At 40.9% G+C, this 14,933-nt stretch overlaps 1 protein-coding gene across 4 annotated transcripts in view; it reads left to right on the forward strand.

The window, feature by feature from the left end:
• HHIPL1 (HHIP like 1) overlaps positions 1–13,326 on the forward strand; it is a 39,659-nt gene extending 26,333 nt beyond the window's left edge. For 2 of the 4 annotated variants that reach the window (XM_073349621.1, XM_073349620.1), the window contains 2 exons: positions 1,650–1,732; positions 4,176–13,326. In XM_073349621.1, the coding sequence (XP_073205722.1) occupies positions 1,650–1,732; positions 4,176–4,795 (703 nt within the window). In that variant the 3' untranslated portion in view covers positions 4,796–13,326. The remainder of the gene's footprint in view (positions 1–1,649; positions 1,733–4,175) is intronic. The other 2 variants (XM_073349622.1, XM_073349623.1) reach the window with 2 other exon arrangements.
• The last annotated feature ends 1,607 nt before the right edge of the window (positions 13,327–14,933 follow it).

Consider the following 14,933-nt stretch of genomic DNA (forward strand, 5'->3'; position numbering starts at 1 on the left):
ATAAAAACTGAATTTACTTTTTGCCATTTATGCTGTTGGTATAATGGTGGAATTAGCTTGGACAGTGGCATGAAGACTAGGGCTTCACTTTCTGAATCTCATGCTATTGCACGAAGTTGTTGTATCTGGGACATTAACAATGTAGGAGAATCTTGGGGAGGATTTATAGATTTTAATTTAACTAAAACATGACTATTAAAGGACCAAGTAATGCCTTCAGATAAATGCGCCCAGTAGGCTTTTTAAGACGTGTGCTTATTTAAAATAAACTAAATTTGGGCATCAGCTCTCTGAGCGTCTTTTTCAAGTCAGCATGGGAAAACTCCTTATTTATAGAGAATATCTCTCTGCTTGCATATGGGTAGCTTCTGAATTCCAGAACTTCACCCTTTTCTTTTTTTTCTGACACCTTTGTAGACTAGTTCTTTTTTGATCGTCTCATTGCCCATCAACTGAAACAATTTAGAATATTTCCTGCATACCATAGAATGTATTAAAAAGATGTTTGCAGTTTCCATGGTACAAACCAGCATCTTAAAACCATGGGCATCCCTTTTTAAAATACAAAGTATAATCCTTATTAGTATCAAACCACATAAAAACATTTAAAATTTTGAAAAACAGAACTCAACTGGCAATTTATAATTTATAAATGAAAGTCTTCTTAGTAGGACTCATTACAGAGCATAGCAGTGGAAAAATAAAGATTTGTACAAGGGCTTACAAAAGTATAGTATCCATAAGTCAATAAGTGAGAGAGCTATGCTTCATGTCTGGCTACTACGGTCTTCTTTCCAGACACAGCAGATGCAAATGACTCTAATTATGTAGGGATTATTTGCTGCATGTGTGCATGCAAATAGTCAGACTGCATTATCCAACTGTTGCGCTGCTTTGAAAATCCTCAGAAGCCCTGAAAATAACAAACCAAATATCAGAGGAAAAAGTGGCTGTGTACTGGGTATAACTTCTCAAAAGTGAAGGACGCTGCCATGGCAAACAAGCTTGAGTCAAATGAATGTAGCATTTTAAGAGAATGCTTCTTTAAAAGGGACTCTGAATGTAAAAATCTAATTTGAAGTGAATTGCATCTATGATGCTGTTTAAACTGTTAACTTGCTGTCAGTGACAAATTCCAGATTCTTTTTATTTTCCATTTTATATCATTCTTTCTGGCTCCTTTCTGTTGTACGAATTGTGGTGCAAAGTGAAGTGTATTTTTGTTTTAAATATATAAATGATTGCATGCCATCTTGTTTCTATGGAGATGGCTTGGAAACTTGCATGTGAACATGACATTCATTTCAGCTATCTAACAAACATTGTATAGCTTTATGCTTTTTTTCTGTTCAATTTGATTCATATCTTTCTGTATCGCTTGAACCCACCAGTGATTTGTACTTTGATGGATACAGCAATGATCAAGAAAATGCTATCAAAATATTGCACATGCTTGTGAATATTTGAGCTCTCTGATATACAGAATGAATAGGATTTTGTGGGGTGGGGTATAAGAGTTTATTTGGGTCATTTAAATAGACCTTTTTTCCAGAAGTACGAAATTCATTGAAAAGCAATGGAAACAAAGAATGCTGCTGATACCATTGGAAAGCAATTCATCCTGTATCGTCTATGTTCCTCTTTCACAGGAGAGCACCCCCAGGAAAATGCCGTGTTGAGCCTTTGTCAGTGAAAGTGAAAAGCAGGCTAATAAAGTTTGTGCCGAAGGAGAGTGAGTATTGTTGTTGCTCCTTATTTTTGATCCGTAAATATAAACTCAAAACCAGCATTGTCTTTTTGGATATATGCAAACCATCCAGAGCCTCAGGCCCAGTCTATCCTTAAAATTAATTTCTATCGACACCTTTTTAATATAAGGAGTGGAAGGATGGTTGGGGCACTAGCCTCGGACTTGGGAGACGCTGGTTCAATTCCCTGCTGTGTTACAGACTTCCTGTGTAACCTTGGGCAAGGCAATGGAGGCAGATCTACACTTAAAAGCCACAGCACTTCAGTGAAGACACTACCTATGCTGATGGGAGGGCTTCTTCTGTCGGCATAGTTAATCCACCTCTGTGAGAGGTAGTAGCTATGTTGATGGGAGAAGCTCTCCCTTTGACATTGTGCTGTCGACACTGGGAGTTAGGTTGATATAACTGCATTGCTTGGGGTGTGGATTTTTCACACCCCTGAGCAACGTAGTTATACCAATTTCAGTTTGTGGTATAGACCTCACCTTAGTCTTTCTGTGCCTCAGTTCCATGTCTGTAAAATGGGGATAGCAGCACTCCCCTTCCTCACAGGAGTGTTGTGAGGATAAATACATTCAAGATTGTGAGGCACTCAGATCCTGGGGTGGTGGGAGGCCATATAAGTACCTAGGATAGACATACTAAACATTCAGCTTAGACTGTGCCTCCTTACCTGACTTTTTCCCATTCCCTCCCATCTTCCCTTTCTGTGGTAGATAGCAATATGGCTGTCTCATTAAGAGCAGCGTGGATTCCCTGTGCCAGGGCTTAAATTCAGCCAGAGCCATTCAGAGCAGAGCTCAGGTAAATATTTTCAGACCTGTGGGAGCTCTGGTGCCTCCGGTAGGGCAGAAGCCCCGAGCCCTGCCCCTTCCCGCGGTTGTGGGGCAGAAGCCCTCGGGCTCTGGGAAATAGTCTGTGAGAATTTAAACCCTGCCTGTTGTCATCTCTGCACTGCAGTCTTGAATTCTACAGTGCTTTCCACTAGGAGTAGGAGTACACTAGGAGTACCTCCTAATAGGCAGAAGCACTTCAGTGTGTGAAAAGTCTTGTTATTAGAGGAGGACTGGAAATTAGCTCCTTGAGAGAGATTGGATCTGAGCCACTGTTACTTAGAGGTCAGGAAAGGATGAGGAAAATGCTCTCAAAAGATTCAGTTCAGTCAGATAATCAGCTGAACTTCTGGCTTACGCATCCCCTCCACGCCCCCCCCCCCCCCCGCCATTGATTGCCTGTTACTAAATGTACTATTGCATAATGATAGACTTTATCAATTAGTGAGCTCCAGAATTGCTGAGTACATTGTGAGATCAGGCCCTAAACCTAACAATGTGTAAGTTTCCAGAGTGTGATAATCTCTTCTCTGTATTGTCAGTTTCCCCAATTTATTTTCTGTCTTCAGAAGCTGAGCTTTCAGAATAGGGAATGCTTTTCATGCTACAAACAAGACCCCCCCTGCCAACATATGGGATTCTGGGAGGATGTTCCAAAAAACTGAGCCCCTCCAAATCTTGGCCAGTCGAGGATGTGGGTTATTTAGGAGAGGGTGGTGTTTGACACTTTTTCCCCTCTGTATATTAAAAAGAATGATGAGTGAGGTTGGAGGGGAAGTCCGTAGGCTAAACAGCAGAATTTTGACATCTTTGCAAATATGCATAATGTTGGGAGAGCTACGTGGTTAATTATTATTCTGACTAAAGTAACTATCCCTTTGACTATCCTATATTTATTTTTAACTTAAAAATAGAATGAATAAGCAAGTCCAGTAATTCCTGGAAGCTGCAACAGTAAAATATGTCCAGCCCTTTGCAGTTCAAGACTGTTTTAAAAAAACCCACTGTTTTATGTGTTGTCCTGGCAACTCAGCTCTTTTTGCACATTCCAGTTACCAGAGAGAATTGATTGTGAATGTCTGTGATTCCAGCCACATTGAATAAAGTATCTGGCACAGTGGGGAGGCTGGAGCTCTCACAATCTGGTAATGATCCAATCATTAGTAATGAAGAAGACAGCAGAAGTAGAAGCATGTCTTTAAAAATGCTTTCTGCAGGGGCAAGAGGTACTTGGAGAGACCTCTATTTCTTGCCAGAAGTCTCGAGCATTTAAGTCTGACTCTTGATATGTCCACGCATTAAAGTTCTGTTGGTAAACTGTGCATGCAAATTTGGTAATGTTTCCTTTTTTGTCCTATTTATTGGCATTGAACTGTGCAGTCATCTCCAGCAGCCAGACATTCTTAATACACTGGAAACTTTTAGCTGATGCAATGTTGGTTTAACTACTCAACAGGATCAAGAAAGTAAACTCCATCAGAAGTTAAATACAGTGGAGCTATAAGTTAGCACTGTTTTTATGTAGTCATTTTAAACTATTGTACTAGCTTTATAAACTCATTATCGTTACCTCTGTTTTTCCCCCAATAAGAACTGATTGTGAAAACACCAACCCAACGGCCTAGATTAAGGACTACCACCAAAGTCCCACGCAGGGGTAGGCCAACTTCTGAAACACCCCATGCCACTACTCCAGACTGGGTGGAACAAATCTTGAACCTTCTAAGGAATCAAAATAGAGTGCAGGTGACCTCCAGAACACCAACAACCAAACCCCCAAAGTCCAGGAAAGGGGGGAAGAGTGGGGAAAGAAGAGGGCAGAGAAGGAAAAACAAACTTCCCAGCACTCTGACTCCACCCCAGCTCCTGAATGGTGCAGTGCGACTGATGAACAGGCAAGCAAGAGGAAGAGACCGGGGAAGGGTGGAGATTTACATCAATGGAGAGTGGGGCACTGTGTGTGACGACTTGTGGAACTCCAAGGCGGCAGTTGTGGTGTGTCGCCAGTTAGGGTTCCCTTATGTTGTCAGGGCAACCAAGAGAGCGGAGTTTGGGGAAGGACGTTTGCTTCGGATTCTTCTTGATGATGTTGAGTGCACTGGGCAGGAGAAGAACCTGCTGGAATGCACACATGCAGACATTGGCAAAAACAACTGCTCCCACAAAGAAGATGCAGGAGTGATATGTAGCCATGAAGAGGTTATAAACTGAAAACTAAAAACAGCACATTGGGAGGAATGGGAGGGTAGAAATGGACTAACCTCATCTTTCTTTTTCCCCCTTCTTAAACAGTGGATGTATTGAAAACGGTATATTTAACCCTGAGGATGCTATATCTGATTTAAGTAATCTTGCAGTCTTGTCCCCATACATCCTATAATGTGTGTGCTGGGAGGAGGGAGAGAATGTACAGAACATAATCGCTTGAGCATGTGTGTGATCAGGGTTTTCTTTTTTACAGGTGGAAGAAGAAACATCCTCATGTTAGCGATTATGAAATAGAAAGATGTACCCCTTTGTCATCTCAAATGCAACTGTAGCACAGAGTTCCCCCAGCCAGGTCTAGCAGCATTCCGCTGAAAAACATTCCCAAATGGCAGTGTTTTAAAGTTTTGTTTATCCAAACATTCACATTGCCTGCTTAACTGTTCTGGCACCTGTACAAAAAACTGAACATTGATCTTTGAGCATCTACGAGTCTGTGTGTTTTGTTGTGGAAAATGGAGATAACTTAGTGTTGAATCTCCATGCTCTGGCTTTAAAAGGAAAATGAAGGCAGGGACCTGATTCTCCTCTCTGGCTGTTTTTATGCCGGTGTAAATGTATTGACTAAAGTGGGAATTACACCTGTTTACATGAGGAAGGAATCCTACCCGGAGTCATTGTAGTGTCTGGAAGAATTATGTGTTAAATTCTACAAATTGATTCAAGTTTCATTTCAGAGAGTCTTGTCTCATCTCACTTGCACGAGAGTAACTGCATTGACTTCACTGGAGTTACTCCCATTTACACCAGTGTAAGCAAGTGGCAAATCCAGCCCATAGTACATATGGTGGCTCTAATCCAGTTTAACTGCAGTTATGGAGACACTTCAGTCCTGATTGTCCACTGCCTTGAGCCTTGTGTGACCACATACCTCTGTGCAAAACTCTACCAAATCAGAAATGTAGCATTTTACACCCATTTTGCACAGTGTAAATGACTACACAAGGGGCAGTGCCATAGAGAACAAGGCCTGTTACATGTGTACAATCCTTAAAGGGACACCATCAGTTTCAAAAAATCTTACACTTTTGTCTGAATTGGTTTTTTTACAAGTAACACATAAGTAGCCCTAACTGAATGAATGGAGACACGTTGTTTCTGTCTCTCTTGCTCTCTCATTTTTTAAAACAGTTTTTGTGTCCTCATTTTATATACAGTAATTTTCACTTTATATTCAGTGTCTATTTCCTATTTACGGTGTGTCTTTCAGACCACACCATGCGAAAGATGAAAAAAAGGAATATGTAGTACTTGTAAAGACAGCCAGCAGAATTCAAACACAAGACTTAGAATCTGCAACTGATGACTAATTTTGTTGAAATAGCCCAGAATCCACGCTGACTGTGTCCTTTCAAATCCAAAACACAACTCCAGATGCTAAATACATTTGTTTAAAATGATCATGCCTGAACTTTCTTGAAGACCCTATAAATATTCCTTGCTGGTAAAGAATAGCATCCCTGTGTGAGCAGAGATGATGAAAGGAGTAGCACCGACTACAACTTTCTGTTCCATGTTAATCAAGCTAAAAGGGGAAAACAAAGAAGTAAGGTGCCTTTTATGGAATGTTGTTCTTGTTGCCACAAAAAACTCAAAATGTCATTAAGGCTTTTTTCACAGCAACCCAGTAATGAGGTGCAGCTGTTGAAAACTTGGGGATACTCAATTTGGATTCATCTGTTTGGGGAACAATTCGAGAAGCCCTTTGTAAATTTGTCTATAAAATCATTGGGCCACATACAACAGTTTTTTGGGCGGGTTGGGGGAAAGAGGAATTATTTCATACCATTTGTTTTCAAAAATTCTCCTTTCTTTTTCATAATCTAATTTCATCCAATGCTAGCTGTTTGATTTTAAATGGAAATTTGAGGGAGTGTTCTGCTTAAAAACGGTGGGTAGGTTCTGGCCCAAGCGAACTAAAGCTATCCCAGAATACTCCTGGATGATTTGAGTATCTTTTCCAAAGACAAGATGGGGAGGAACCTCAACATGGCAAAGAGGGGCAGGTGAATGAGTACTCCTCAGATTAAAGTCTTCGTTTATTTTACTCCTGCTTTTTGCCAGCTGGAGCCTTTGGCAGCAGAATGTAAGTAAATGCCACCTCATCATCGAGGACTGATCACCGCCATCTAGATGCTGCTGTTGCCACCTTGTGGCATTCATTCTGTGCCGGGAGAGGAGAACATAAGGAATACTCAAGGCCACAGCTATCACCTCTCTATTGGTACACAGGGGAGCTGATGACAACTGACCCCAGCAAATTCAGATACAAAGCTCTGCAATCCCCGTTTGTGCTGTTGGGAGTCATGTGGCTGCCACACAGCGTATAGAGAAAATATACACCATTAGAAACAGAGGCTGTCTATTATGTTTTTCCCTGACAGTTTCCCACCAGTGCTGTGATCCCACAGTTGCTTCCACCAGAGAAAGTGCAACGGTGGGAAATCTTGGGGGGCAATATAGACAAAGAGAAAGTGAGTGCGTGCATTCTATACATATTCATACAACAGAGAAGGTAAGTACTCCTGATCGTCATGGTCCCTTCTAGCCTTAAAAATCTATGCATTTTTCATTCTCTAATTTTGCAGCATTTAAATAAAGAGCCCCTGATGCCAAAGGCTTGAAATACCTGTAGATTTAAATATTTGATGCATCATTAACTATTTAATAAGATTCTTATTGTTAGTCTTTGTCATTCTTTTAATGCTCACTGCTTCACTTGTGTCACAGTTCACATATATACGTAGTTTTAGATATGTCCTATTCCTTCATCAGAATATGCCAATGCACGGACCTCTGTGCTAGTGGACCATTATACAGGATCAGCCCCTTAAACTATCAGTTACCATAGTGCAATTGTGGGTATGTTATTCATGTGTTATGTGGCTTCCCCAGAGTCTTTGCTATAACCTGTTGTGTTGCTGTGTGCTGTTAAACAATGGCTTCTTTCCACCCCAGAAATGGCTGCATTTCAATATTGGATTGCAGTTCCTCTGTATGTGTGTGTAAAGTTTCTGAAACACTTTAAGAACCTTGAGAAGGAAACATTCTGTATAAATTAAGATGTTTTCATCCTCTATCTCGTAATGTAAATGAATCTCAAAACTAAGCTATTTTTGGTCTCTTTAGCTGCTAAGGAGTCCTGGCCACCAAAAGAAAGAAAAATAGTTTGAAAATGAGTTCTGTTTCATCTGTGTGAAATTTCAGTTTTAGATTTTTAAGACTTATGCAGCACAGAACTCTGCAGGGAGAACCCTGCCCACCTCCTGTGTATCAGCTTGCTGGGTATAAACAGTATCTCACACATTTCGTACACTACTAAATACAAGAACTGTCTTTAATTAATATTAAGACTGACTCAAACTGAGGAAATTTAGTATTAGCACTGCAAGTGACATGCTGTTTTTAACATGTCAAAGAAAGGAAGAAAACAAAGACAGGGCATGAGTCAGGGACATAATTTGGCACATTTCCTGGCTTTAGGTGGATATTTAAAGTCATTTAAACTTTATTTTTGGGTGTGTTTGAGATTAAGGGGGGAAAGGAATTATTTAGTGCAAAGTTGTTCTGAAATGCATTGTTCTTTACGCTGAACAACCAGAGAGAGCGGTGTCTAATGAGGGACTGGGATGCCCTCTCAGAAAAGCTGGATTCCCAGATATTCTCTTGAGAATTTTTTTAAACCCAGAGGGCACCAATCTGCCTTTAGAACCGAAAACATGCACAGTATGTGCAGCAAAGGTAGCCTTTACCACAGGCAGTAGAGTAAGGGCTTGTCTTCACACACACACTGCCATAGAGGCGCTGCACTGGGTGAGTGAAGCCGCTCCTATGGTGAAAGGAGAGCTTCTCAGTGTAGTTAATTCACCTCCCCAAGAAGTGGTAGTGGGAGAAGTTCTCCCATCAACATAGCGCTGTCTACATGACGGGGGGTTAGGTCCGGGGGGTGGATTTTTCACACCTCTGAGCAACATAGTCATCCTGATCTAGGTCTGTAGTGTACACCTGGCCTCAGACATCCTGCCACATTAAGGAATTGGGATTGTCCCCCACCAAAAATGAAAGTTGATGCCCCTGCTTCACAGCTTCAGACTGTCATTCCAACCACCATTGCCCCCATTTCCCAACCCTTGCAAGCCTCTGTTCAACTGTCTCTCCCCCCTGGTTGGGTGTCCCTCCTGCCCTTTTCCTCCCACCTTACTCATCGGCACAGCAAAGGGGAAAATGTAGCTCTCGTTTTGTCACCCAGCAAACCAGAACAAATCCGCCAAATCTTCTTAAGGCAGCTTTTTGCAATGCATTGCACTTTCTTACCCCCATCAACTTTATGGGTTGTAGCACAGGGTAGAAGTTTGCACAAAACCTGTCCCATTATGTTAGTAATAGGCCTGATCTTACCATTAGTTATGTTCCAATTGCCTGTTAAATTCAGTGGGAGCTTTGGGAATGTATCCCACAGCAGGATTAGGCCCTACATATCATAAATACATTTATATTTCTATTCTGTGTGTTCATATTTTGTTCACGATTTAAGGCAAAACAGAGTGGTAAGAGGGTAAAACTCTTTTTGGAATTTTACCTGCTTGTATCAGGGCTGCAAGTGGCCTGTAATGTTTTCATCATGTCCTTATTGTGTATATGTTAAATGTTTACATCCCAATCCTCCTCTTGGATATAGAGTGCATCACTGATTATTTAATGGCCTAAGTACCATGGAGGTAGGCAGTAGTCTCTGTCTGGGTGGGACAGACTGGGACCTTTAGAGCATGTGTTAAGTCTACTAAAAAATCCATATGACAATTTGTAGAAGTTATTCTGAAAGTGCATTGGCTGACTGTTAAATCACACTGATTGATTTTAATGTATTCAGGGTAAAATTCACCTCTACATAGAAGGCCTGGCAAAGGTCTGTGCACGACTTAAGTCCCAGTTGGAGGCTTTAAATGGTGCATAGGATTTGTACTGGCCATTCACACTCAGGTGGATCTCACTGTAGGTGATTATTTAAGGCAGTAGCATTATACATTTTCAAAGTGCTATACAAATGTTAGCTAATTTCACAGCTCCCCCTTGCAGGCAGGTAGGTAAGCATTTTCCTAATTTTAAGGTGAGGAAATCATGTTAGAAGAGAAGTTAAAAAACTTGCCCAAGACCTCAGAAGAAGTCAGGCAGGATTGGCACTCTGGGTTTTCTGACTCCCAGCTCTGAGCTTTAGACTAATAGACACCTCTAATTTAGAGGGAATTTTGCTATTAACTTCAGTGGGACCAGGTTTTCACTTTGTATCTCCAGACCTGCCTGTAAAGTGCCTAACACACTGTTGACCTTTTTACAAATAGTAATAGGAGCTAACTGCATCCCAAATTTTATTTTAAATCTATATCTGCCTAAAATTATAGAAACTTAAATAGGCCTCCAAGCCCACTTTGCTATTTTTAAACATTTCTATACATTTCATATTACAGTCCTGGGGTTTTTAATGTGTTGACTTTACTCTCAGGCTGAGAAAGCTGTATCCCATATTTCTGCCTTGAGCAGAATTTTATTGCCAAGTTACCATCAGCACCACTGGAAAAGGGATTCAGATGGAAACTGTGATTAGTGTTTAACAATAACATGGGAAATAGTGATGCTATTTAAATGATTATATATAAAAACAACCCCAATATTCAGCCATCTGTAGTTCCGTTGACATCAATCTGGAATGTAATCATTAATGCCTTTCTCAGGAAGGACTAGCTGAAGGCAACTATTAAACGTACTGTGGCCTGGCCCTTTATCAAGAAGCTATCTCTCAATGTTAATGATCTTACCACTTAGGTGTCTAATCTCTACCCCTTTCTTGTTGGAGAAAGTTGTTGATAGCGAAGGAGGAAGGCCAACTTAGCTTCTTCCAATCATATCGTTGTTTATGGGCATCCACTCTGCATGTGGCATGGAGATAGCATGAGTCGTGCTGGTTGAGAATTATCTCGGGGAACATGAGATGTCCATACTGGCATTATTAGATCAATAACAATGTGATCTCATGCTGTTGGTGGTGATGTGCTGTTGATTTCCTTCGCTGGTGTAACTCAACTTGCTTTGAATGGTATTGCTTACCTCTGAAAGAGAAATGCCTTCAGTTATTATAAGGAATTGCTCCTTTTTCTTGAGGGTTCTCACTTCTCCTGGGCAGGGATAATGTCCCTTGCCTCTGTTTGCCAGAAGCTGGGAATGGGTGACAGGGGATGGATCACTTGATGATTACCTGTTCTGTTCATTCCCTCTGAAGCACATGCCATCGGCCACTGCCAGAAGACAGGATAATGGGCTAGATGGACCTTTGGTCTGACACAGTATGGCCTTTCTTATGAGTCTAGACATGACTAAATAGAGCAGCAGACTTGGAGGAGGTGAGCCTGACACTCCCTAGAGCTGCAGGTGGTCAGTACCACTCATGATCAGGCTCTCTCTTCACACAGCCATGCTCAGTGACATGTTGATACAAGAGATGGCTTTAGTACTGACTCCATACAAAGCAGAATTTGGCCCATTACTTTATTATTACTTTTATACTTGGAGAAATTAACAAATTTATACTGGTACGGAAGTTATGTCTTTCTATTACTTTTATTTCATTCATATCTGGGCCTCTGTATAACTGTTTTTAAAATGCAATCCTTTATTGTAATGGTGGTGGAAACAAGCCTTTATTGTAATGATGGGTCTGTAATATTAGGTATAATAATGCAGCCTGTATTTTATAAATAAAAAACCCAGATTTTAAAATTAATTTTTGGATATATTTGAAAAAAACTTTAAATCTTCACTTCTGATGTGAGCATTTTGCAGGAAAGAATGCAGGTGAGTTCGCCTACAAGCAAATATTTTCCTGCATATGTTGTAAATGGCATGTACAATATTAATAACGGAGAAACAACTATGTAATGGAAGAGTTCCAGCAATGGGGTCTGTCCGTGGTGTGTGTACTTATAGTTGGGGAAAATGTTATTTGCTCTTACTCTAATCCAGATAATGTGCACTCTAGTACTATAGTGATGGGTACCATATGAATCTACACAGTAATAATAGTAAAACCTAGGAGATCAGCTGTTAAGATAGTTGACCCTCAGAACACCAAGATGAATTTTTTTATTATACTGTTGCATATTTTTATATAAGGTTAGCCTGTTTCTGTTTTAAACCTGTGATTATATTCCCTATTCCCAAAGTTATTTTATAAAGCATTGAACTGAGCTGGATGTATCCATGATAATACCACACAGTGCTACTGCCTTTTGCTTGCTGTGTATCACAGTATAAATTGAATATGTTTAAACCTTTAGCACATTTTAAAATCATAGATAAGTGGAGCGGTTTTGCTTTGCCATCACACAGTAAGAAAGCATGAGATTACATGCTCTATATACCAGATTTTAAATTCCTTGGGGGCAGAGACCAGGTCTCTGTCTGTTGTAAACTGTAGTTGCTCAATGATTAGTCTATGATGACACTGGACCATTGAACAGACAAGAAAGCACCAACAAGAAAGCAAAGACAAATTTTATATACTGAGGTTTTGTTTTCAGTGATAGTAAAATCCATTTACCTCCCATTAGACAAATGCCTGAGTATTTTCATTGTCTATCCACACAATCATTTTCTGTCAGAGTAATGTCTGCATTACAGTGCCTAAAAATGTTCTAGCACACCGTGATGCTATAGATCTTCTATAAACTTTGTTAAAAGTGATCTGAATATTCCCACAGGAAGCACAGATTATGGTCCTAATCCTGCGAGCAGTTACTACTGAGAGCATCTATCATCCTCCCAACCCCCATGAGCTATTTTTTAAAGTGGAAGGCTAATGCTTGCACATATTATGGTAACTATATGCTGCAAAAGACACTATAGTAGCAATGTGATGTGCTATTGATGCCAATATAAAATACTAATATGCAAGTGTTTATTTCCATTTGCTATGGCACTCCGATCAAGCATGTTGCTTACATAGTCCCTGATCCTGCACTGAGCTCAGGGCTCTGCCCATATAGTGCTCTGTACAGTTTTGAAGATTTAGATGGTAAACTCTTCAGGAGGGACTGTCTAAATTGTCAACTCCAGTGCTGAGCATGCTGATGATACTTAATGAATAGCTGTAGGATTCATACAAGGTTTATGTGCTTGGCAACATTCAGGGCACACCCGGAGTGTTGTGCTGGACCTGTGCACACACAGCTCCTTTCAAGGGCATCAACCTTGGAATCTCGCCCAGATGTCGTGAATCGTGGGAAGCCTCCCAGGACTGGGCTCAAGGCCCGAGAGCAAGGAATGCGGTAGATAGAAACTGGTAAATAAGAATGTTAAACAAAGCCAGTGTATTCCTTTTATCTGTTGGAGAATGTAATGCGCGCGGGGAGAGAAAGAATAAAGGGGGAAGGTGGAAAGCTGACAGGCAGAAGCCTGTTAGCAGACCAGCCGCTTGCTTGCTAAAAGCTCTGTGCTGTCTTGTCATTGAACCGCCACAAATAGCCACCATGTTCATTTGCATATTTGAGATGGATGCAGTTAAAAAAGAAAACAAAAAGCCTCTTATTTGGAAACCTGGTTTTATTGACAAATTCAGGACTGTCCCAAAGACCGACCCCTCTGCATCCCTCAAACTGGTCAAGTATGTGGTGCAGAGATAGTGAATTGTTTTCAAGTGCAAGCTGCTGTCTTTACTATGCCCGCTACCTCCTTTCATCACTTACAAAATATGTCACTAGCTATCCTGGGACTGGAATAACAGACAACTATATACAAGAACCCTTCCGTATCACCACTCTTAGCTTCACAGATCCACAAACATATCAAAACATGTTATCTACAGCCAGACCCTCAGGTATTGCAGAATGTGCAGGATATACATCTTAACACATTTAAAACTCCCTTCACCAAACAAGGACACTCCACCAGACATGTAGATCGTATCATAGTACTGGCCATCCAAATACCTTGAGAAAACATGTTTCAATACAGGAAAAAATACCCCTACATAGGCACACCCTCCTTGTCACCTCTCACTGCACACTGGAACCCATGTGGGGAATTGTTAAACTGTTACAACCCATACTTGATGGGGACCACAGCCTGAGAGAAATCTTTCCCAAACCTCTCTTCTGGCCTTCAAACAGCTCCCCCAACATTGCCATGCTCATCATCAGAAGAAAGCTCCACACAAACCAGGATCCACCAACTCAAACTGGCACCAGACCAACAGATGCAAAACCTGCAGACATATCTCCACTGCTACAATGATCGATACCGCCCACAACGCATGGCGATTCACATGGGTCCTACACATGGCTATCGCAACATGTGGTGTACCCCATCCAGTGCACTAAATGCCCCAATAACAACTATGTGGGTGAAAGCAGACAATCATCATGCTCTCAAATGAACTCACACAGGAAAATGATAAAAGACAAGAAAAAAACAAAAAACAAAAACAACCCTATGACTTTTCACAAAACAAGCACTCCATATCTGATCTATTAGTCCTTATCCTAAAGGAAAGTTGCACAACCCTTCAAAATACGAGATTAAATCCATAACTTTGCTACACTCTAAAAATCATGGTCTAAAGCCATGTCTACACTAGCACTTACGTCAGCAAAACTAATGTCACTAGGGTGTGAAAAACACACCCCTGAGCAACATAAGTTTTGCTGGCATATGTGGTAGCATGCCCAGCGCTATGTCCTCAGGAGAGCTTCTCCCCATAGCTACCACCACTCATTGAGGTGTTTTTATTACCTTGCCAGGAGAGCTCTCTCCCATCAGCATAGAGCAGCTACATGAGGGATCTTACAGCGGTGCAGCTGCAGCAGTACAGTTGTGCCACTATAAATTCACTAGTATAGACATGGCCTTAATAAAGACACTAGTTTTATGCCTTATTACAACAATCTATAACCTACAAACACTCCCTTTTTTGTCTTATGTCTGTAGGGGTGTTAATTGACCACTTCCCCTTGAATGGTCTCTTAGAATAGGTGTTAACTACTTATGTTAAATCTGTTCCAACTAGTATTTAGCTATGACAGGCTGAGTACCTTTC

The sequence above is a fragment of the Lepidochelys kempii genome, chromosome 6, assembly GCF_965140265.1.
Source record: "Lepidochelys kempii isolate rLepKem1 chromosome 6, rLepKem1.hap2, whole genome shotgun sequence".
Classification (NCBI taxonomy): domain Eukaryota; kingdom Metazoa; phylum Chordata; order Testudines; family Cheloniidae; genus Lepidochelys; species Lepidochelys kempii.